The following is a 23,494-nucleotide window of genomic DNA, read 5'->3' as shown; positions in this document are numbered from 1 at the left end:
ATAAAAAATCTTAATTTAATATTTTGATTCGGTTATAAATGTTCTGTAGGTTGTATGACGTTTAAACATTTCTGAAGTGGTCAAAAACTAAAACAGGAAGATCTTCTGGACCAGCATTGTTTACATCCTTCCAAATTGGTCTAGGTAATCCTCATTGTACTATGAACTTGAATCTTTATGCATATTATAAGTGACGTGAATTAAGCTTTTTGTCTGAAACTCAATATTTTAGTCATTGTTTGAGTACTTGATTATTTCAGTGCAAAGAACAGTAGGGTTTACAGTGTACAGTACCTATTACTTACCTTACGGTGTACTAAACTAATACAGCTTAAATACATTGATTTAATACCTGTAAAAGAAGTGTTAAGAATGATTGTTTAGCATTTTTGTTACTTATTAAAGGTGAAGCGTGTAATTTCTGCTTATAATAATAATTAATATCTGTTCATCTGACCAATCACAAAAACTACACCATGATATAAATTACACACTTCCCTTTATGGGATCTCTGTTATGAGGCTGACTTTGATGCCTCATAGTTGATTGTTATTGATGGTGTTACAGGTCTATATTAGCAGTAATTACCTGTAGTTTATTAATTGCATTGGTGAGGTTGATTAATTGACATAAAAATAACAATGACAATGAACTGTTAAAACAGCTACACTACATACATATAAGCCCTAAATCAATAGACATCCTGAGATGCAATTTAACTTTGCTTTACACCTTTTATAAGGACCATATATGATGATGTGGCTGTAGCTCAATTGGAATTGCGTTAGCAACGCGAAGGTCTTGGTTTGATTCCCAGACATACTGATTTAATGTACAGCTTAAATGCACTGTATGTCACTTCAGATAAAAACATCCGCCCCATGCATAAATGCAAATGAACTGAGCTGAACGAACAACACTGAAGCGCCTATGATCTCAACACTTACACAAACACCCAAAGTACCTCTTAAAAGTTGAAGTAGCATAAAGTAGAAATCTCTGAAGGGGACAACATGATTGTACCCAAAGGAGAGATAGGGTGATATTGTTTTTATCCAGAGGCAAAGCCGCTTAATTCCGAACTGGTGAAGCGTGGCGGCAGTAGAGCTGTGCTTAGTTGAACGAGTGTCTGCAACCATTCACAAATTTTCAAAGCCGACCTTTTGCTAGAGCACACAGTATTTCTGCGTGGCCGGAGCACACCCTGGGAAAAGCTGACAAAATGCAGAGATGCGCTCAGGCAGAACAAACCAGGCCACAAAGACACGTGGTATGCAAGAGATCGAAAGTGGCATGGGACGGGTCGCCCATGTCTCATATCTCAAATAACCCAAATCCAATGGTGCAAAAACACGTACACTATGAGCAGTTGTCACTTCCTAAAATGCCCAAAATCGTGCTGTACAGACAGAGTTGTTGATATATTTATCTCAGCGTTTTAATGCGGCTGTCACTCTTCAAACAGTACTTTTATATTAAATAGCGTTAACTAAACCTAATCTTACTGTACTTTTGAATATCTAATGATCGTCGAGTTTGATCATCTAATGGATGTGAAGTGAACAAATAAATGAATGCATGCAATTAGTTCACATCGATTTTGGCGAGAGTGAGTGAAGCAAGACAGGTGGGATGGGACGTGTGACAGACATCGGACAAATGGACAGACCTGTAGCTCCTCAATACGTCTCTGTAACACACCGAGACTGTTGCTTTTAAACTGATGAAAACCATGTGAGGGAATTGCCTGAACAAACATCAAGACACAGGATGAAACAGAACAATCACTCAAAATAGGGACAAGATGAGTGTTTCAAAGTAGTATAACCCTTAAAAGGATCCTTTGGTATAGAGCGATGTACGGCTTAATATATGAACAGTGGCATGGAATTTATAATTGTGAAAGAAAAGAACAGTGTAACGGTCAAACTATTCATAAACCTTTAAACAATATTTTTACTTGGAGGCCACTTTTTTGCGTCAAAATCCATGATGTCAAATGTTTGCAACTCTGAAACAGTGAAGCACACACGTTTTCCATATAAAACAGTCAATATGACATGTAAAACATAAGATCAGATATATAAACACACAGGGACAGTAGGTGGCGGTATGCCCTCTTGACGGCCATAAAAGAAGAACGCGTTCAGAATCAGTTAGTGTCTGTTCAAGGTAAGCGTGCATTAAATCATAGCTATAAACTACCGCCTTTAAGACATTTAAGACTATTTAAAGCGGCCCTGCAACAGTGTTTCATGCATTCTGACTTACTTACAATGTTAAACGTGTTGTCTTCTCATGCTTGCCATGGGGCAACTTGTTAAAAAACGACTTATGATGTATGGCGTTGTATTCTGTAAGTACTCAAGATTAACATGAGATATGCGGATGCTCTGTGTGTTATGGCCGCTTTCAGACATCAGCATCCACCATAATCGTATACTTTATACATTATGAGAATATACTGATAAAGCACAATAATGAGATGCTTGCGGTTAGGTTATTTATTCTGTATTAGAGCACACGTGAATATTAGCAGCTGACAATAACATTAGGCTTCTAATGTTGATAAATCAACATCAAAGTCAAAATCTGTATAAAATAAAAGGCTATTACAACGCATTAGCCCATACATCTCTCTATACACTGGGTTCCCTTTTTTAAAACACTTTGAGTACACTGAAAAAAACTATTTTCTGATTGTGTGTACAAATTGATACAAATAAGATATAAAGATTTACTTGAGATGGTGATTTAAAAGTAAAGTGCTTCACGATGCCATAGAAGAAGCATTTTGGTCTGAATGGTTTCATAAAGAACATGTAACAAAGTTTAGTTTCACAAGAGACTCTTTGTTGTGGAAAAAGGTTCTTTAGAATATAAAAAGGATCGAGGAACCAAAATGTGTTCTATGGCATCGCTGTTTTTGTCGCACCTTTCTTTAAGAGTGTAAAGTGTAAAATAATAACAAGTCACCACTGAGAATGTTATTGTGTTGAATGTAACAATATAAATAAAAAAGCAATAGAACTAAGTTTCTCACCTGTGGTGGTAGTGAACCACCTCTCTTCTTCCATGTGAGGCCAGGTGTGGGGCTTCCAACGGCCCTGCAGTACAACCTTAAAGTCTCCCCCTCATAAATTTCCACACTCGGGGGGCTCACTTGCACGTGTGGAAGACCATTAGCTTGATTTGTACCTGAAACATCAAACGCAGTTAAAGCAGACACCTCTCACTCACTGCTTCTGGAACATGTAACTGTAAATCAAGAAATCATTCTGGATCGGACATGTACTTTGAACATGAAGAACTCCTCGGGCTGTATGTTCGCCATGTGTGTTCAGAGCCTTGCAGATGTACTCTCCTTCATCAGAGCGCTCCACAGATGGGATGGTCAGAAGTCCATTGCGAATGACGGCTCTGGGGCTGATACGGTTTCCTGGACCTCCTGGGAAAATCATGTATTATGAAAATTTATTTAAATAGTTATTTGATGGAATAGCTGGAACAGATTGAATACTCTTTAAAGCATCTTCATCAACTAAATTCTCTAGAATACTTGATTCTGATTGGTCAGATGTGACCTTGCAACACAATCTTACCACAATTCAAGATCCTTGTTGGTCGTAATAACATTCAGATTTTTTGGATTGGAAATAGGTTTGAATTTTAAGTTTGACTTTCTTTCTTCTGCAGAACGTGAAAGAAGATATTTTGAAGAATGTTGGTAACCAAAAACCATTAGTGTCAATTGACTATTGTTTAAACACAAAACAAATGCAAGTCAATGGGGAGCAAAGGTTTTTGTTTACCAACTTTCTTCAAAGTATTTTATTTTGTGTTCTGCAGAAGAAAAAAAGGCACACAGGTTTGAAATGACAAGAGGTGAGTAAAGGGTCATTTTTATTGAATTCTTATGAATTTTCTTTTTTGGGTGAGCTATCGCTTTAAGGTTGACGTGTTCTAATAATATTCTATAATGTTGTGTTCCAGGACATGGCATGGTAACCACAAATAAAAATAAACATTTACATTGTCAAGGGTACATTTGCAAGGTAAAGTGTACACAGCCTCACCTGTCCATTCAACAGCAGGGGTGGGGTTGCCAGTTCCTGTGCAGCGGAACTCCGCCGGCTGACCCTGATGAACCGTCAGCACAGGTGGATTGATAGAAGCCACCGGCTGGAACCCCTCAGCAGCTACAGTGACGTAAAAGCTCATTATTCCCAGAAACAAAGCACTTCAAACTGGAATGCCACTTATCACAAATATGACCTTTTCACAGCATCACAAAAGAGATCAAGAATAGATTGAATGAATTGAATTTCTCATTCACGGACTTCTCTCAAGTGTTCTCCGCAGTATGTCTGTGGTATTTACAGTATTATAAACTCAAACTTACTAAGGAAAGAATAGCTCAATTCTAAAATAAATTGCTTTACGTTCAGTTTTTGAGAATGTTCATGAAGTGAATGGCATGACAGTGTACATCATGTGTCTGGCTGCCAAAGCTGTCGATGACTCAAGCCAGCCCAAGCTGAGACGACACAGATGAGAAATGGCAGACAGGGTGAGGCCCTCACTGAGCTCTGTGCCAACTTGGACAGAAGGCTGAGCCCTCTATCTGCAGGAATTCCAGAGCAACAGGGCAGAAAAAAAGCTTTCTTTCAGCAACTAGGGCGGCTACAGGCCTGTGTAAGCTGGATTTGGGTCTTAGTGACTAAAGAGTCTTCGGTTAGCTGCCCTGGCATACGTGATGCCACTGTGTCATGTGGAATTTCTTTTTTTCTTCGATCATTTAAATTCTTAAAGTTTATAAAATAGTTCTTACATTGGATATGAAATGTAACACACAGACTGATATATTTCAAATGTTTATTTCTTTTACAACTAAGGAAAATCCCAAATTCAGTATTTCAGAAAATTGGAATATTGTGAAAATGTTAAATATTGAAGACACCTGGTGCCACACTCGAATCAGCCAATGAACTCAAAACATCTGCAAAGCCTTTAAATGGTCTCTCGGTCTAGTTCTGTAGGCTACACAATCATGGGGAAGACTGCTGACTTGACAGTTGTCCAAAAGACGACCATTGACACCTTGCACAAGGAGGGCAAGACACAAAAGGTCATTGCAAAAGAGGCTGGCTGTTGACATAGCTCTGTGTCCAAGCACATTAATAGAGCGGCGAAGGGAAGGAAAAGATGTGGTAGAAAAAAGTGTACAAGCAATAAGGATAAACGCACCCTGGAGAGGACTGTGAAACAAAACCCATTCAAAAATGTGGGGGAGATTCAAAAAGAGTGGACAGCAGCTGGAGTCAGTGCTTCAAGAACCACTACACACAGACGTATGCAAGACATGGGTTTCAGCTGTCTCATTCCTTGTGTCAAGCCACTCTTGAACAACACACAGCGTCAGAAGAGTCTCGCCTGGGCTAAAGACAAAAAGGACTGGACTGCTGTTCTCTGATGAATGTAAATTTTGCATTTCCTTTGGAAATCAGGGTCTCAGAGTCTGGAGGAAGAGCGAAGAGGCTCACAGTCCACGTTGCTTGAGGTCCAGTGTAAAGTTTGGGGTGCCATGTCATCTGCTGGTGTTGGTCCACTGTGTTTTTCTGAGGTCCAAGGTCAACGCAGCCGTATACCAGGAAGTCCATGCCACGCCGCATTGCTGCCGTAATTCAGGCAAAAGGAGCCCCAACTAAGTATTGAGTGCTGTACATGCTCATACTTTTCAGTTGGCCAAGATTTCTAAAACTCCTGGTTGTATAGGTCTTAAGTAATAATCTAATTTTCTGAGATACTGAATTTGGGATTTTCCTTAGTTGTCAGTTATAATCATCAAAATTAAAAGAAATAAACATTTGAAAGATATCAGTCTGTGTGTGATGAATGATATAATATACAAGTTTCACGTTTTGAATGGAATAAATCAACTTTTTGATGATATTCTAATTATATGACAGCACCTGTACAGTATAGGCATAGTATGATGTTTGAAGCACGGTGGTTGTTTTTTGATATCTGATAAACAGTACTTCTCTATAATCTTTTATATCAAAAACAAAATGCTGAGTTGATAAAGGGATTTCTCTCTGTTGGGTATTAAGTGTGACTAAGTATAATACAAGAGCAATGACTTTAACAATCTGAGTAAACTGGTCTGAATCCCCCCAAAATTGTATATTCCAAAAATCTGCATTGCAAAACGCAACAAAGAGAAATCCCAACATGTGCAAACATGCAGCTTATGTGTTTGAACCCATAGGCCATGAAAGCTCAAACAGATCAAGTAATGCTCATCCGTACATCTCGATACATTAAAAAATCCAATGTGGTTATTTTAACACAATTTTTGTGATAGTAACCTTGACGTGATCATGCTTATAGTTTGGTACCTGGGCATTACTTGAGATGGTAAAAACATGCAGGGCACGATGGTTGCATGCTTGAGAGAGAGAGCCATGCAGACTTACGCTTTCTATGTCCTTCAAACATCTCATAGGCTGTGTAAAACATCTGTGACTGAGATGCCTCTGTGGATGATGGACAGGCAGATACTGTCAAATGAGTCTCCGGAAGGTTCTTTGAAAGCAGCGCACTGGTGACCTCAAATATTTCAGCAAGACTTCTAAGCTCCAGAACGGGTGTGCAACAACATTTAGACGGATACTTCAACCAAAAATGAAAATTCTGTCATTGTTTACTCTGTCACCCTTTCTTACATTTCAAACCTGTATGCCTTTCTTCTGCAGAACACAAAAGAAGATATTTTGAAGAATGTTGGCAACCAAACAACAGCGGTACCAATGCAAGACAATGGGTACAGCTATTGTTCGGTTACCAAACTTCTTTAAAATGTCCTGTTTTGTGTTCAGCAGAAGAAAGAAAGTCATATAGGTTTGAAATGTAAGAAAGATTTTCATTTTTGGGTGAACTATCCCTTTAATGTGTATTACTGTATTGTGCTCCGGCCAAAATATGCTGCGCTTTGGATAACTTCCATAGGTGGAGACTAAATTATGTATGGACTGAGAGACTATATCGTGCTTCAACAAGCTTATATAGTGTTACTAAAGAGATAATTTGGGTCTTAACAGTCAGCGTTACAAATGTCTCTCAGATCGCCTGAGGATGATGTCATTAGTATTAAATACACCAGTACATGTCAAATTTGAGACACATCACAGGAAAGTATTTAAATTACTTTTAAATTATTTACTAAGCTATAAAACCATGTACTTGCTACTACTGGATATGACTCAAATATACAGCTTAAGAGCATATAAAGCTTATTTGTGCCTATATTGTAACTTCTCGAACAAGTCTTAAAATGATTCACCAGGACATAGATTTGCATTTCTTGTCATGTAAGATTATAGTCAATGATGGATAAACTGATGCTTTGCTGCCAAGCAACAGCTTCCCACATTGAGGATTAAAAAACACATCAATGCACATTTAAAAACATTGTGAGTGAGACAGTCTTTAAAAAACTAAAAGGTGTGGAAGAACAGCACAGGCAGATCAATCCAGGCATGCAGGTTAGTATCAAAACACACACGTAAAAGCTTTACTTAGGCATAAACATACATATTGCATTTTCTTTGAATACAGCTTGTGATTGTAAGTCTCCAGATTTTACTCCACTCAATCGTACATTTCAGTTCCAGTTATAATTCCATAGACCATAAATGATTAACTATTATTAATTTTAATACGTTCATCAATTGAGTAATCATTTGTACATACAGTTCACAGTTTAGGTGAATAAAACACAACAAAATCATAGCATAAAAAATCTTTCTTATGATACAGCACCAAACATTTACAAAATTAAATCTTGGTTTAATTCAGGAAATAACTGAATACACCTACAAACTTGATTATAAAGAAACAAGCACCATATTGAACAACTAGAGTAACACCTAGTTTGGACAGGAACAAAATAATTTCATAAACACAAAAATATGAAACAAATGTTTGCTAGATCATACACATGCAGTCTTAAAGTGAACCATATCATTGTATTTGTAGTTCTACAAGTTTGTAAAGCAATTGTTCAGACTGTCAAAATAAATATGTAGTTATCGCTCATAACTTACTTCCATATCACGGTCAACATCAAGCAGTCTTTGAAATCTTTCAAATACAGACAATATGCATTTCTAACATGCCCATCCAGGAATATGTGAAAATCTTTACTATATATACTGTAACTGAGGCATCTTGAGCCTTTGTTAAGCACTGGTTGCAAATGAAATGCTGCCTACAGTTTCAAACTGTTAAGATAAAAACAATATTACAGTAGTGAAAAAACGACTCCTCTATTAATAGCACCATTTAAAAAAATCCATAATAAAACAGGTGAAAGTCATTTATTGGGGTCAGGAAAGAGATTGAGCCTGCAGTCCTTTTGGCTGACGAATCACAGTATTTATGACAGCCCTCTACCTCATCAACCGCTATCCCTGGAAGACCACCTCACAGGAGAGGAATGACAGTCTACAAGCCCCGAAACCAAGACACGAATAACACCACCGGAGACCGACAGTAAAGCCACAGAACCGCCACCATAATAACACCCAGCTAACTTTGCTCACTACTACCAATGACTGAGACAATATATAAGACTGGAGGTTAGTAAAATGATCAGATGATATTCAACAGCAGCAGAATGTATGTCTGTATAAATCATCATTAATTAAACAGTTTGTCTTAAAACGGTTTGGAATCATTAACACGCTGACTAAATCGAGTAAGTGCTACAGTATTTTGTGGAAAATAACCTTCTGAGGAAAACGTTCTACATATAAAACGTTTAAAGGCACAGTTCACCCAAATATTTTTATTCTGTCATCATTTACTCATCGTCTTGTCATTTCTTTCTTCCCCAGAACACAAAATATATTTGTAAGAATGTTGGAAAACAGCACCCATGCACTTGCATCGATTTTGTGTCCATGCAATAGAAGTGAATGAGTGCCAGACCTGTTCGGTTACCAACATTCTTAAAAACATCTTCGTTTTTGGATGAACTATCCCTTTAAATATAACTGCACTTATTTTGCATAATGGAAGTCTGCTTTGTACAGTCCACCACAGCTCCACAGTTTTGATATGCGTGTCACATAAAAAAATGAACATCAGGGGCATTTCAAGTCTTATTTAACCCATCAGCACTGAAGAATTATTTTTCTTTAAATGATTTAAATAATTTAAAGTTGTATTATTGCTCTAGGTTTCAGCTAACAGCACCAATTGAGCATGAAAAAAATCATAGTTTTTCTTTATGAGGAAAAGGAAAATTTCAGGTGCTGGATTAGACTTCACAAATCACTAGAAAATTTCACAAATCAAAGTTTTGACTTTTCTTATTGACCATTCACAAGCTGTATCATTTGTGTAAAGATTTTACACCGGCAATGCGAGAAGCTGTTGATGTTTGGTGAGTAAGAGGGAAAACCCAAAGCGGGAAACTCAGCAAGCACAATTTTTGTGATTAACGCAAAACATTTATCACAAGAAAGAGTTAGCCATGCTAATGTCTATAGGAGGAATTTTGCACAAACGGACAAAACAACTAAAACAAAAAAGAAACATGAAAGCAAAGGTTGTGCAGTATGGGACAGGTTGAAAAACAAAAGGCTGACAGTGGGGCTGAGAGGTATCTGGAGCCAATCACAAACCTGGGACATACAGGAGGGCGGAGCCCTCATCCATGCCTAACATATTGGAGCCTGTGCAGACATAGATGCCTGCGTCCTCAGGCTGCACATTCTGAATGGTCAGGATTCCATTGAAATCCATGGCACGGTTAGGCAGCTTTCCGTTGCCTCTGCGGGTCCAAACCAGGGTGTATGCTGGCAGCTATGAGAGAAGAACTTACCCATGAATATTTGCACCATTCACACTTGAAGGTTAATATTGATCTACACACGGAGATGTGCACAGACAGCCGTGTTTATACCTTGCTTTTGGCTGTGCAGATGAAGCTTACTGTGGCTCCCACAGTCACGCTCTGTGTTTTTGGTTCCTCGATAAAGACCTCGATTGGCTTGGATGGCAAAGCTGAAGGGAAACGTGGGGAAATGATGCATGAAGATCAAGGAATGCAACATGAATAGAGGCTTTTTAATCTGATCTTACTTGTAACAACGATCTCGGCTTTGCTCCTGTTGGTGCTGTGCTGGTCTCGGCAGGTGCAGATGTAAACACCACCATCACCCGGGTGCACGCTGGGGAAATGCAGTTCCTCTCCTGTGGGGTTAGATGGAAAGGTTTCCCATCATAGTCATATGTGCCATTACAAAACCCCATTCATTGGCAACGACACGTTGCAACATGCACACCCGAATAGTCATTAGATGACACTTTGGTTCACGAGGGGATCAATCTGTTGTTTTAGAGAGACTGGGAAGTACCTTGTCTGCGTCTCTCTGCTGTGCTGGAGATGGGACGGCCATCATCACGGGACCAGTAAAAATAGTGTGGTGGATATCCAGATACTTGACACCTGAGCGTCACTGGGTTTCCCTGAGCCACCCGCACCCTTTCAGGGTGAACCTTTACAACCAGAGACGCAGCCGCTGATGACAAACAAACACTGTATTACAATCGGTCCAATAGAATTGATGTAATCAGACATGTGGTGTACCAAGTTCAGCTAATAGACATGGACTAAAAGCCACAAGTTGCAGGTTTACTTGACTTAAGGCAGTTCAGCAATTAATCGTGATTAATCACATCCAGAATAAAAACCCATGTTTGTGCACTGTGCATATACATTTGTGTTTATAAAAACATACTGTACATATGTGTATATACAGCATGTAGATGCGATTAATCATTTAACAGCTCTAGAATGAATACTTACCACTCCGGCATGGGACTCTTGCTTGTGGATCTCCGACATAACCAGGCGCACAGCTTTGAAAAAAGAACGCGCACATAAACAATTGTGGTGCCAACAGAATATAATCATATTGAATGTATTAAATTTAAAGGAAGAGCAAGCGTACCGTTCACAGTACTGGCCAGTGTAACCAGGCTGACAGGCAGTACACTGATAGCCTCCGTTACCAAGACTCTCACATGTGCGGGAGAACCTGAACATAAACATCCCTTAATTAACAAGCATCATTAAGGTGCCTACAGCAGCCCTCTTGTAAGTGATGATAGGTGATTTTGGACCTTATGAGGAAAACAGCTTATAAATCGCACTTATTGTTTATTTAAAAAAGTAATAATGCTGAAAGCCTCATATGGAGGGTTAGGTTTAGGGGTAGGGTTTAGAAAAATGTGTTACGTCAATTTAAAGTATCCATTAGAACATGAAAACCCAATATGTGTGTATCACGACTAACTGATTGTTAGGGTCCGTGCCAGGGCAGGCACAGGGTTGGCAGTCTTCTGGGGTTCCAGCAGTGGGGTCTCCAAAGAAGCCATCAGCACATTGTTCACAGAGCTCACCTTTGGTGTTATGTTGACAGTTCTATAAATCAAAAAAACATCCAGTGGTGCACCATATGAATCCAGACCACTTAAAATAAAACGGACTGCATGATGGATATTTTCATACCGTGCAGATACCACTCTCCGGGTGACAGGAGTCAGAGTGTCCGTTACATTCGCAAGGCTCGCAGTGGCCCAGATACAAGCCCCCACCTGTGCGTGTGTATCCGGCTGCACAGTCCTAAAGAAGATGCAGGTCAAAGCAACATATCTTTGAGTGATACACGTTCATCGACACCGCATCATAAAAGCAGGCATCCGATCGCACCTGGCACGACAGACCATGGTAACCCGGAGGACACTGGCACTGCTCCACCTCCAAAGCCTGCGCAAGGCCTGTGTAATTTGGCACGGCTATATCCATGCGAATACCCGAGATGCTGGATGAGCGCATCTCTGTGTGATAAGACGCCCGGATCAAGATGTCATCTAGGTCCGCCAGCACCATCATCAGGTGTTCTCTGGTAGCAGGCATGCCATCTGGACGCTGCCAGTGTTCCTACAGAGCAGAAAACATTAAGACATTTTGTAATACATAATTTAGGCAAGACATCATTCTAAATACAACAAGTATAGGCTCTAACCTCTCTAAAAATAATCTCAAAATCTTTGGACTCTCGGGCACCCAGATTTCTTCTCCACAGTTGCCGTGCCACCAGCGTGATGTCATTACCCTATAGAATCAGAGAATTATAAAAGTGCTCCAGATCTTTCTTTTGTAGTGCGAAATCTTAGTTTAGATCTAATGTTATGCTTACAATAATCTGAACATCTGCATCCTCTATTGGAGAACCTCGGGGTCCCGGCACATAGGAGATTGTATACTTCAGCTTTCCACCATATGCACCAACCTTAAAAAGAATCAAAAAGATGCAATTATGATGAAACAAAATGAACAGCTCAGATGTCAAGCCTCACACATAACTCCACAGTCCCACTTCCCCCAACAGGAATGAACTGCAATTAACCCTCTTGGCACTATGTGATTACAGATCAACACATCATGTTAGTGTAGACGAAAGAGCCATGTTTCGGCTTGCCCATCCATCTAACTTTTAACATGAGCAATGACTCATGTCTAATGCGGAACAGACAGCCTCAGGACCGGTGATGGGCGGGTCTGAACCCATCCATGAGTTTACCTTATCCCCTTTGAACTGTTCCGGGAGCTGCCAGAAGAGCACGTCATCTTGATGCAAGCTGAAACCATTGTAGACCAAAACATACTGGCAGAAGGAAACAGAATGAATGAAAGGAAAGACAGAAAAGTAGAAGATAAGCAAAGTAGCACACAAAGCATGAAACAGAGAAACTAAATTTGTTCCTGTCAGTCACTGACTAAATTCTGAAATGTCAATGGATTCATATAGATTCATGTTCACTATTTATATAATACGTCATCTACAACATCTAAACATAGACGTTTATAAGTAATCAAAACTGCAACTAAGTGAAAAAATTGTGGCTGCTCTCTGTCACTTGAAAAGGCGTTCCATACTTTTCCAGTCTTATACTGATAACCAGACAATGTAAATCTATAGTCTTTACTCACATAGTCGAACATTATAAATGCGAGCGATAAATGTTCAACGTGACCTTGACTATGACTCAAGCTGAGGACTTCAGCTTGGTTTTCTCAGAAATGACTTTCACATTCCCATGATTCAAGTGGACTGCAGTCACTACCTTGTTAGAAGGGTCAGGTCGTGGACCTCTAAGTAGACCAACAGTGTTTTTTCCATTTTCCACCTGTCAAAAAGACCAACATCCACACCAAAATCAAACAGCGGAGCTCAACGTGAATACCAGAAAGCATTGCTTGTGTAACTTGAGGTTGTCAGTCATTAGCGTTCACCTAATGTTAAGCTAAGAATGGACCACCTATGAGAGCATACAGTACCTCAAATGAATCAGGCTGATAGGATTGGTCTGGGTCAGCTGACTGGGACCCAGAGTCTGTTAAAGAGGAAGTTAAACCAGAATGGAAGGAAGTGGCATGCACGGTTGACCCAGACCGAACGCTCTGGGCAGCGAATGTTTGAGAGGATGAAGAGGAAAAGAAAGGAGACCGGCCGTTGGAGACATTTGAGATGATGGCCCAGATTTCATCATCAAGTTTGCGTACTTCATCGGCGGGGTGCTAGTGAGAACGAGACAATGGATGGAAAGGAAGTAGAATGACTCGGAGACCAAAAAAAGAAAGAGGGCTGGTAAGACATGGGAGGAAATAATGGGACATGCAGCAAGTAAATGATTGAGTGCATGCTGGGAAGAGCTCAGGAAATGTCGGGAGACAGCGTATGCTCTCATCACAAGGTGCTCACCCGGGTCAAATGGGATTTTACATGCTGTGTGTTAAACAGGAAATAAACAGGAAGCATGAAGTTTAAATGCATAGAGATATTTATCTGCTGAACGTGTCAAGGATATGTCTGTTGACCTTAGACCTGCTGTCATTTCAGCTATTTTCAAAGTTTTTGGATTCCACTCATAACGTGTTGCTGGTACTTTTTTGATCAATGTGTTTTTATTATCGACATGGTGACGCTCACGCTTTACCAGCACTAACTACTGTACCATAAACCAGTGAAGGAAACATTCTGATATAAGCTGTTCAATGTCTCGTGCAGTCAGGTTATTAAAATGTGAGAATGAAAGACATGTTATGCTTTGAGATTAATTCTATATAAGTATTGTTTGTTTCTATGGAAACTGTATCTATTAGTTATGTAAAACTTAAGTGTATCACATTGTTAGGGTGACTTACTAAACCGTTGGTGAGAACTAACATTAAAAGAAAAACTAAGTAATACCTCAATGGCTCTTTTGGATCTTGGGGCGTCTTTACTCATATTGCTCATTAACTGCCAAATGGCAGAGTCCTTTTTTTGCTGGTCCTCTACCCGGAAAGACTCGCTCTAATTTTGTGAATAAAGCAAAGTCTTTGTTATCTTGATATAAAACAAACTGTAAACAACTGAAGTACATAGAGATGAACTGGTTCTCTCTCTTTTTATGACTACAATTAAGACTAAAACCTAGCCCATTCTATTCCTACAGTTTGGTCGAATCTTTGTGAATGGCAATTCAATGTTGTATTACAATGTATAGCAGGTTACTATTATAAAGTCACAACAATATCAGCAGACACAACTCTTTCTTAGAGAATTCCCATTATGCATTCCAAGTTTAAAACATGCTCAAAAAATCCAAATCAACCTCAACACAAACTACAGAAAAACTAAAATATTAACAAAACCATGAACATTTTTCCTAAACATTCTAAAAAGACACACACAATCCATCATCTTGCCATTTCCTTAAAAATGACATGCACAAATGTATGCATGGGACAGAAACTCCTCCATAAACACAAGCACTCATGACATGACACGTGCAGTCTCGTGATTACCTTCTGTGCCCGTCTAATCCGAGCTTTCTAAAAAAACAATTGAGTATATTCAGTAACACCTAACTGCATTACAGCCAAAATGTCAAGAAATCTGAGTAAAACTACTTAAAATTATGTTAACTTTACTTTAGTTCATACTTATCTGAGATATGGATTAAACTAGATAGGCATAGATATAAATGCATATCTGGACTGTGGAGAAGTTGCTCTGACTACTTCAAGTACATTCTGAGAGAAAAGACCCAGCAGGGTCTACTTGCAGAAAGAGCAAAGTAGTACTGAGAGCAGAGAGGAAGATACTTCAAAATAGCCTGTAGACCAACAGAAACGTGGTTTTATAGAGATGAAGAATATAACTCTACCTTATCTCCCTGATAGTAGTTGGGTAACTGCCAGAAGTGAGGCTCCTGTCCAAGGTAGTCGAAGTTTGTGTAAGACAGCTGTGTTCCCTCTGTGGATAGCTCGACAGAGAAGCCACTGTCAATGCGGTTTGTTCGCTGGCGATTCACAAGAGCGAAGCCTCGATAGTTTCCTGGTGTAAACGTGGTGAACACCTAGAGGCAAAAAAAGAACATTAACATACGCTTACACAGAAAGTGATTTTGGAAAATATTCTAGGACTAAAACCGACCACATCTCTATAGTGATTGGAGCTGGAACACTGCTGGGTGACGCCCATACAGAAGCAGGAAAGACAGCCATCTTTGTTGGAAGGACTGAGGTGGAACGTCCCTTGTTTGCAGATGGAACAGGTTGACCCTTCAACATTCATCTGAGAATAAAAAATACTGTACATTATACCATTCAGCTTTCATAAATATCACAAACCACGAATCTAAAAAAAGATGTGAATTCTTTTTTGGGGCGAACCTTCCCTTTAAACATTTTCGCTTACCTTGCAACGACACACCCCAGTTGAACTGCATCCCTCACTACCGCTCTTGTCGCAGCGGTAGCAATCTACAACCATTCATTTTAATAAACATTACATGTATAAAATATCGGTAAAATGGAGAGGAATCTGTACTTTTAAACTTCATTTAATTTTAAGAATATGATTTTGGTTGGTTATGTTGTCAATCTCACCGCCGTTATTGTTGCTCAGAGTACATCTTTGTCCAAGCTGAGGATTGCCAATATACCCGGTAGCACATCTAAAAAAAACAGACACCTTAGAAAAACTGTTTCAAAATGTTGGGCTGTAAAAATATAATAGAAACTAGGAATCAGCAGAGACATGATGGGGCCTGCCATAAACATTACAGCTTGTCTGTGAGCAATAGTTCCTTGAGAATATGAGTAATGCATCAATAAAGTGTCAATCCATTCTTTAGAGAGGCAAATATTACTGTTTTTCATATAGATACTTGGTTTTACATCTGTACCAAAAGCTCTCAATATAAAGTATATACTTTGGCAGGGTACAGAAAACATTGTATAGCATTGTCTTACTAAAAACAGACAACAGATGCACAAGCAGTCCAAAAAGATGATGAGTCTACATCTCTTAGAAAGCTTGCTTGCTGAATTTTGAACCCAAATGTTTCCTCAAAAGACCCAAATTAGTGAAACCAAATCTCCAAGCTTGTGGAAGCTGAGGAACTTGTTGAAAGTCTTACCTGATAACTGGAGGTTTCAAGGTACAGTAGTCCAAACTAAATCTTATGAATGGCTATGACAGAATATCAATACAACCGTAAATCCTCTTCGTTTTTTTGTGTAATTTATCAACTCACAGCACAATTTAGAGTAAGAAAAAAAATCAAACTTCACAAGCCAACAGGAGCAGATAACAGAGATAAATAAGATTAACACGCAAATAAAGTTGACATTTTAGCACCATCACTTGTAAGCCCTACGGATATTGATTACACAATGTTTAATATATATCCAAAATATACACCTGTTAGCTGACTATTTGTTTATTGAACAATGGCACAATGAATTTGTAAATTATAGATGATTCTGAAGATTACAATAATATTTCTTAACTATCTGAATGTTATTAATTCATATAATGACTAGTCATTAAGAACATTTAACTGGTGATGTTTCTTAACGTTTTCTAGATACGGAGAACAAATCCATTGCATTTGTTCGTCCTCTTTTGATATCGGCCTGATCATTGGCTGTTTTTAGACAGAAAACATGTGAATTAATAGATTCAATAAATCTGCCGTGTACAAAACATTTTCTATCAAAAGGTAAAAGAGAATATGTAATACTATTTCAGCACATTATGTATTGTATAAAAAAAAATTGCACAAAAAGCATCTTTACTGGCACGAAACAACAACAGTTAATATGTTTTGTACCATTATCCTGGGGCTTCAGATGAACAAAACAGGTCCAATGTAAAGTAAACTGGTACTATAATCCATATAATATCAAGTTATACGAATTGATTTTGATGGGAATGGCCAACCATGCAAGAACAGCGATATTTAATCAAGTTAAGCCGTTCCTGTGGGGGTTTAAAAAGGAAAAACACACCTAATGTAACGTAAACTGCTACAACAACCCGTATAATATCTAATAGTCAGGAAGAATTTTGACAGGAATGGCAAGCCTTCCAACAACAATATGAAGGTTTCCATCTTGTTTTATTCTGGGCCTTTTTTGTCCCTTGTTGTTTTGCATTAAGATGTCTAAAATGCTAAAGGAATTAAAGGTCTTTCTCTGAGCTGATTTTCGTCGAGTGGTTATTTTTCCTTTAGGTTTAGGAGACTGCACGTAATTGTTGTTAGCAGGTTTACTAGAAGCAGTTGTGTAGGCAAACTGTTTCTCGAGTTGGTTGGGTTCTCTAGCGGTTTCTCCATCTTCATGAGAAGGAAGATCTGACAGCTTGGTTCTAGATGCTCTAGTCCTGTTTGGGTCTAGCCTCTTTGTTTGGACACTGAGAGAGTTCATCCTGGTTACCAACATACTTGTGTTGTGTTTGGAGGGCATTTTAACTGGTCCTTTAGGTTTGTATGAGTTCTTTAAAGGGATATGAACTTGTGCTTTGGAAGATTCCGCTGATTCCTTCATTTGAGGAATCTTTGTATGAGCTGGAGAAGGAATCTGAAATGTGGTTGCTGATGTTTTATTCACTTGCATCCTTGTGACTGAATGTAGCCTCTGATGTTTCTTTGGCGCTATTCCAGATTTCTGCCATTCAGTAGACGTACTATGTTCTTTTGCATCACTAGCCTGCTGTTTTTCAGATGTTTCCATTTCTTTGTTATTTTGTAACACATGAGGAACTCTAGCTGATGCCTTTCTTCCTTTCTGTTGACTGCGATGCGATTCATTTGAACCGTTTGATGTCGTAAGACTTTCATTCCAGGAGTCAGGGGTCATGGAATGGTTGTTCTTAGTAATCGTTGCTCTATTGAGAGATTTGTTATGTTGTTTATTATCTGTCTTTGGAGTGGCCACAATGTCTTTACGTCTCAATTTGATCTCTTGGTTTGCCTGGATTCTTTTACTCGAGGACTTTGCTTGCTTGCTTGTATTTCTGATGCTTTGGGAATCTCCATTCAACGTGGAGTTAATACGAGGTGCAGGAAAGGTTTTAAAGCTTACCGTCCTTCTCTGAGGTCTGCGGGTGGACGTGTTTTTCTCCCGAGATGTAGTCAAGACTGGAATCATGGTGGGCGCAATCCCAGAAGCTTTTATATGATGTTGCAGTGGTCGTAAAATGCGCCGTTCACGCTTTACTTTGTCAATCTCCTGGGCCAGTGCAGTAAAGCCGTCGATTAATATCTCAAGTTTATGGTCCAGCTTACTGAGTCTTGTTTCAATGTTTGTGTATTTCTTGGCCAACTCATTGACTCTGTCTGTCCTGTCAGCTGGAGACAAAACTCGGACTGGCATCTTCATCTGAGAAATTAAGGTTCTTTGCTGTTGCCTCATGTTCCCAAGGCTCTCCTTCATATCCAGCGAGTTGCTCTCAAGCATACTCAGGCGCCGGTTAAATCGATTCATGTGTGTCCTCAAGAGCAGTTGAAAGCTACGCTGTTGTGCCTCGGGACTCCTGTGATGGCTCATGCCGTGTGTGGTGGTCGACAAAGATCTTGTAGTTCTTGAATGTGTAGTTGCCATTAAGCCATATTCTTTGCTTTCATGGTTCTCCTTGGCATCTTGGTCAGTTACATTCAGCACTTTTTCAGGGTTAGGGTAGAAAACATCATCACATGTAGGAGGGTGGAAATCATCTTCGAGGTAGAAGTCTCCGCAGCCCGTGAAACTGAGAGCCATTGTGAAACATGATTTGTTGGTACGGTTTCATTAAGAAAATATTTCACTCTAATTGTCGTTTACCCGGACACCCAAAAGCCTTTGTGCGCTGAGCAGATCTATGTCATTCACCAACTTGTTTATGCCTCAGTATAGCAGACATAAACAATCCTAGACACCCACAAATGTTTAAACAGCAAGGAAAAAGAAAGGTGCTCAAACGTACCAAAGGAGGAAAACAAGTTTGCAATATGCAATATTAAAAACTTAAAATCAAAACCTTCAAAACCTCGCTCACAGAGTAGATCAATAGAGGTAAAACCTTCATTTTACATGTCACACAACTTTTCAAAGTACCACATATGAATGTTACAAGCACCACAGTTTCCACAAAAAAACGACCACAAGAGAGACACTTTAGACAGACATTCACAAAATGGTATGGGCGGAAGTGATTGAAGACTTGCATCTCCCATACCTCCTGGCAAAGACCATTCAATCACAAGTGGTTGAAGAAATAATGCAGTGCAACAGACACATGCTTTCTGGCAGTAGAAAAGCAGATGCCGATCACCTACGTCACCGGTTTGGCAAGCCCCACACATCTACCATATCTTTGATTGACCCTAACCCGGGATACACACTTACCTCTCACAGCGTCTGCCAGTGTATCCAGTGGGACATTCACATGTGGGCTGTCCATCTGCATCCACAAAACAAGTTCTTCTGCGGAATGACAGTATAAACTTGGATTAATGGATTATAGCCTTAAAGGCATAGTTCCCTCCAACACGCCATCTTTAATCATATCAAGGGTTCAAGTGTTTTTCTCTGAAACACAAAAAGGTATTAAATATAGATAGCAAAGAAGACAAACTCACTGATTATCAGATTGTCCCAGACAAGGACAGGGTCTACATGCCTGTGCATCACCGCTCTTAGGATTTCCATAAAACCCAGGAAGGCAATTTTCACAATGACGCCCAGCAGTGTTATGCAGGCAATTCTAAAACACATAGACAAAATGAAGCACTCCAGATGTCCATAACAAATCCTCCAGGATTTGACAACACGAACGGGCTGAATACAAACGCTGCTGCGCATTTCAAAAAGTAAGCACGTTTGAAAACTTCCGTAAAACAGGAAACAAAGCAACTGTAATGGAAAGGAGTTACTCACAAGACATTCTCCAGTCTCAGAGTCACAGCCGCTGGCATGTCCATTGCAGTCACACTTCTCACAGGTGCCAAGATAAAGCCCAGGTGTTCGGGTGTAACCGACCTCACAGTCCTGCGAACAATGGGTGAATCAGAGGTGACTGGGTTCATAGGTGTGTATACTGAACCTTATACTGAAACCTTGGCATTAAAACAAACTCAGAGTAACGATGGGGAATCCTGGAGCAAAACAAATGTGGCCAAAAACTATGAACAGAATTTCAACTATTAATATGGTATATAGAACATAAAGCATATACTACAGTACAGTAAAGTAGAGTATTTGAAGCTATAATGTATTTTACCTGGCAGGATGGTCCCGTGTAGCCCTGAGGACAGGCGCACTCCTCCACTTCCAGCGCTCGCTCACTTCCTGTTGAATGAGGTACTGCAATGTCCATCTGAATATTGGCGATGCTAAACGAGAGAGAAAAGGTACACAAATACCCTGCTGTTTACAAAAATCAATGTGTGATGTCACGCGGAGGGTTATTATAAAGGATTTAATGGTCCAGTGCGTCATTTTTGGAGGATCTATTGATAGAAAAGCAATATAATACACATACACATGTCTTTGTTCATTATGTAGGTCTTTATACATTTCTAGTTTTATTTTTATTACCTTAGAATGAGCTATTTCTATCTACGTCCAACACTTGTCCCCTGCATGGAAATCGCCATGTTGTTTCTACAGTAGCCAAAAACTGACAAAATGTACTATGGAGTGCGTTTTGTAAATACATGATCTCCTTTGGCAAAGAAGCGAAAACGTGACGACATCTTAGCCCTGTGTCAGCCACCGTAGTGCTTCGAAAGGGAGGGGGGAGAGGTGGAGAGAGCAGACTAGATGGAATAGTGGAATAATGAGTACCTGCTCTCAGCCATGTTGTCTCCATAAGTGGCTCTGATCATGAACACACTGATATCAGCCAGAGCCATCAGCAGGTGCTCTCGAGTACAAGGCTGGCCATCGGACCGTCTCCACGCAGACTATGGGAATAACGGCAATGATTTGAGCAGAATAACACACCTACATTCTTTAATATACCTGCTTTCGTGATCTGCAGAAGAAAGTTATAAAGATTTGGACTGACAGGACGATGAGTAAATGATGAGTAAAGTGTCATTTTCGGGTGAACTATCCCTTTAACTACAACTCCAAAAAGAAATCAGTAACTTGCATCTGACATTAACATTAAAGCTATGCTCTGTATCGCTCCCAAAAAGGGAAGGGTTTAAAATAAACAAGGCAAAATACCTCTCTGAAAGACACAGTCATGGTGGTAGGGACTCTCGGAATTGGTTTGATCGGAGAGTAATACTCCAGAAAAATGCCGCTGCCTTGAAGAACCACATCTGGCTGTATCTCAATGACCAGCGAGGGTGGCTGCAGCTCAAAACGCAGCTGGTATTGCAGCTCTCCTCCATATGCTGTTACCTTATCACAGAAAAACATGTTTTAAACATGTGGCTAACAGAGATCACGGTTATCACTGATCATCAGATGTGATGTTCTAACCTTGTCCCCTCTGAAGTTCTCGGGCAGGACCCAGTAGTAGATATCATTGGGAATACTAGAAAAGGATCTGTAGACGATCTCCGTGCTGGCTCTCTGAATAATGCCCTCAGAGATGGTCCTGGTGTTGGCAGCATTAGAAAGAGTGAAGAGTTGTCCATTGACACCACCTCGTACCTTCAACACAAGCAACAGAGATAAAACGTGTGTATAAACAAACAGTAAAATATTCAGAGAAATTAACATCTCGTATATCATCAATAGCAGTTTATGTTTACAATAATTTAATGCAGTTCACTGGCGCATGCCTCAGTTTGTGACATCACACACTTACCTGATCTCTGCTCCAGGTAGAACTGGCACAGAGTTTGGTCACTCCCATACAGAAACACTGCAAGCAGCCGTCTGGATTATCCGCTGACAGATGATAGGCACCGATCTGGCACTCGTCACACAGTGCACCGACCACATTGGCCTGCAGCAGATGATCAAACAGTGTTTGAACATCAATAAATAATAACACCGATGTTAATAAGAACACTTATGTCATCATAGAAAACTGTACTGAAATCGGAAACCTTGCAATAACATGGTCTGCTGATGGGATTGATTGTTCCTCTGTTATCGCACTTGGAAATGGCTAAACAGGGGTACAGAAAAACCACATGGCTCACAGTCACACTTGGAATGCTTTTAACATCCTTCTCACAAACAGCTGGGATTTAAGGATACAGTATTAACCAGCTCAAGCTTCCATTGACCTTAAAATGGGCTAGAAATTCCAACTGCAAGAGGAACTTACAGCCAAACATATAAATCATGATAATAGCTCAAAAATCATTTTGGATATAAAAAGAGATAGGCTCACGTCTAGAATCAGGGATGCATTTGCCGTTGGGCTTAAGAGGCTCTCCAACGTATCCTGGGGCACATCTATCAAAATAAATTATATATAGTGACATTTTTCCACAATACATGCGACGAGAAAAGAACTGTACATATTTGAAAGATTTCGGTTCTCACTTCTCACAACGTCGCCCAGTATAACCAGTTCTGCATGCATCACATGTTGCCTGTTTGTCATGGTCCAGGAAGCAAGTATCTGAAAACCTTAACACATCAAAAGACCAGTTTAATATTTTACTAATATTTATCTTGGGGAGTTAAGTTGTTCACAAAGCAAGGAAAAGTTCATTCATAGGTGAACATATGATGGTGACCACACTAATTCTAGAGGCCAGTGTTTGAATAAAAGTGCACAGTTACTTATTTAAATGAAATTATATATTTTTTAAAGAAATTCGTAAGTGAAATATTGTGTAACTGTGTATCAATATTAATAAGCATATACAAAAAAACTATTTTTGTAACTATAGCGGAATTTCTTTCCCTGAATATACTATTTATATGAAATTCAGACACTGGACTGGAATGATCACAATACATCAAGAAAATGCAAATTACATATTTTTTTCCACGACTGTAAATCAATATAAATATGTATAAATAAAAACTATAAATAAAAGTGTTGTGTGTTTACTGAAAAAAAAACCTGTTGCGGGATTTGATTTCAGTAAGACTTTAAATAAACACCTGCCTAAGTGTCTGGTC

General features: G+C 39.4%; 1 protein-coding gene across 5 annotated transcripts in view; it reads right to left on the bottom strand.

The window, feature by feature from the left end:
• Positions 1 to 23,494, bottom strand: part of hspg2 (heparan sulfate proteoglycan 2) — a 79,719-nt gene that overhangs the window by 19,664 nt on the left and 36,561 nt on the right. For 4 of the 5 annotated variants that reach the window (XM_079477777.1, XM_079477779.1, XM_079477778.1 and 1 more), the window contains exons 19-49: positions 22,907 to 22,993; positions 22,752 to 22,816; positions 22,462 to 22,523; positions 22,218 to 22,358; positions 21,887 to 22,060; positions 21,626 to 21,805; positions 21,239 to 21,357; positions 20,673 to 20,784; positions 20,330 to 20,440; positions 20,032 to 20,156; positions 19,799 to 19,876; positions 16,016 to 16,083; positions 15,825 to 15,889; positions 15,561 to 15,701; positions 15,292 to 15,483; positions 12,276 to 12,368; positions 12,102 to 12,191; positions 11,786 to 12,016; positions 11,585 to 11,698; positions 11,370 to 11,497; positions 11,025 to 11,111; positions 10,880 to 10,932; positions 10,428 to 10,592; positions 10,153 to 10,263; positions 9,974 to 10,074; positions 9,693 to 9,873; positions 6,480 to 6,539; positions 4,077 to 4,199; positions 3,296 to 3,448; positions 3,044 to 3,198; positions 1,670 to 1,747 (exon numbers count right to left, since the gene is read on the bottom strand). In XM_079477777.1, the coding sequence (XP_079333903.1) occupies positions 1,670 to 1,747; positions 3,044 to 3,198; positions 3,296 to 3,448; positions 4,077 to 4,199; positions 6,480 to 6,539; positions 9,693 to 9,873; positions 9,974 to 10,074; positions 10,153 to 10,263; positions 10,428 to 10,592; positions 10,880 to 10,932; positions 11,025 to 11,111; positions 11,370 to 11,497; positions 11,585 to 11,698; positions 11,786 to 12,016; positions 12,102 to 12,191; positions 12,276 to 12,368; positions 15,292 to 15,483; positions 15,561 to 15,701; positions 15,825 to 15,889; positions 16,016 to 16,083; positions 19,799 to 19,876; positions 20,032 to 20,156; positions 20,330 to 20,440; positions 20,673 to 20,784; positions 21,239 to 21,357; positions 21,626 to 21,805; positions 21,887 to 22,060; positions 22,218 to 22,358; positions 22,462 to 22,523; positions 22,752 to 22,816; positions 22,907 to 22,993 (3,643 nt within the window). The remainder of the gene's footprint in view (positions 1 to 1,669; positions 1,748 to 3,043; positions 3,199 to 3,295; positions 3,449 to 4,076; positions 4,200 to 6,479; positions 6,540 to 9,692; positions 9,874 to 9,973; positions 10,075 to 10,152; positions 10,264 to 10,427; positions 10,593 to 10,879; positions 10,933 to 11,024; positions 11,112 to 11,369; positions 11,498 to 11,584; positions 11,699 to 11,785; positions 12,017 to 12,101; positions 12,192 to 12,275; positions 12,369 to 15,291; positions 15,484 to 15,560; positions 15,702 to 15,824; positions 15,890 to 16,015; positions 16,084 to 19,798; positions 19,877 to 20,031; positions 20,157 to 20,329; positions 20,441 to 20,672; positions 20,785 to 21,238; positions 21,358 to 21,625; positions 21,806 to 21,886; positions 22,061 to 22,217; positions 22,359 to 22,461; positions 22,524 to 22,751; positions 22,817 to 22,906; positions 22,994 to 23,494) is intronic. The other variant, XM_079477781.1, reaches the window with a different exon arrangement.

Source organism: Barbatula barbatula (genome assembly GCF_947034865.1).
Source record: "Barbatula barbatula genome assembly, chromosome: 17".
Classification (NCBI taxonomy): domain Eukaryota; kingdom Metazoa; phylum Chordata; class Actinopteri; order Cypriniformes; family Nemacheilidae; genus Barbatula; species Barbatula barbatula.
The sequence above is the reverse complement of the archived record's forward strand: the minus strand, read 5'-3'. Positions and strand labels throughout refer to the sequence as shown.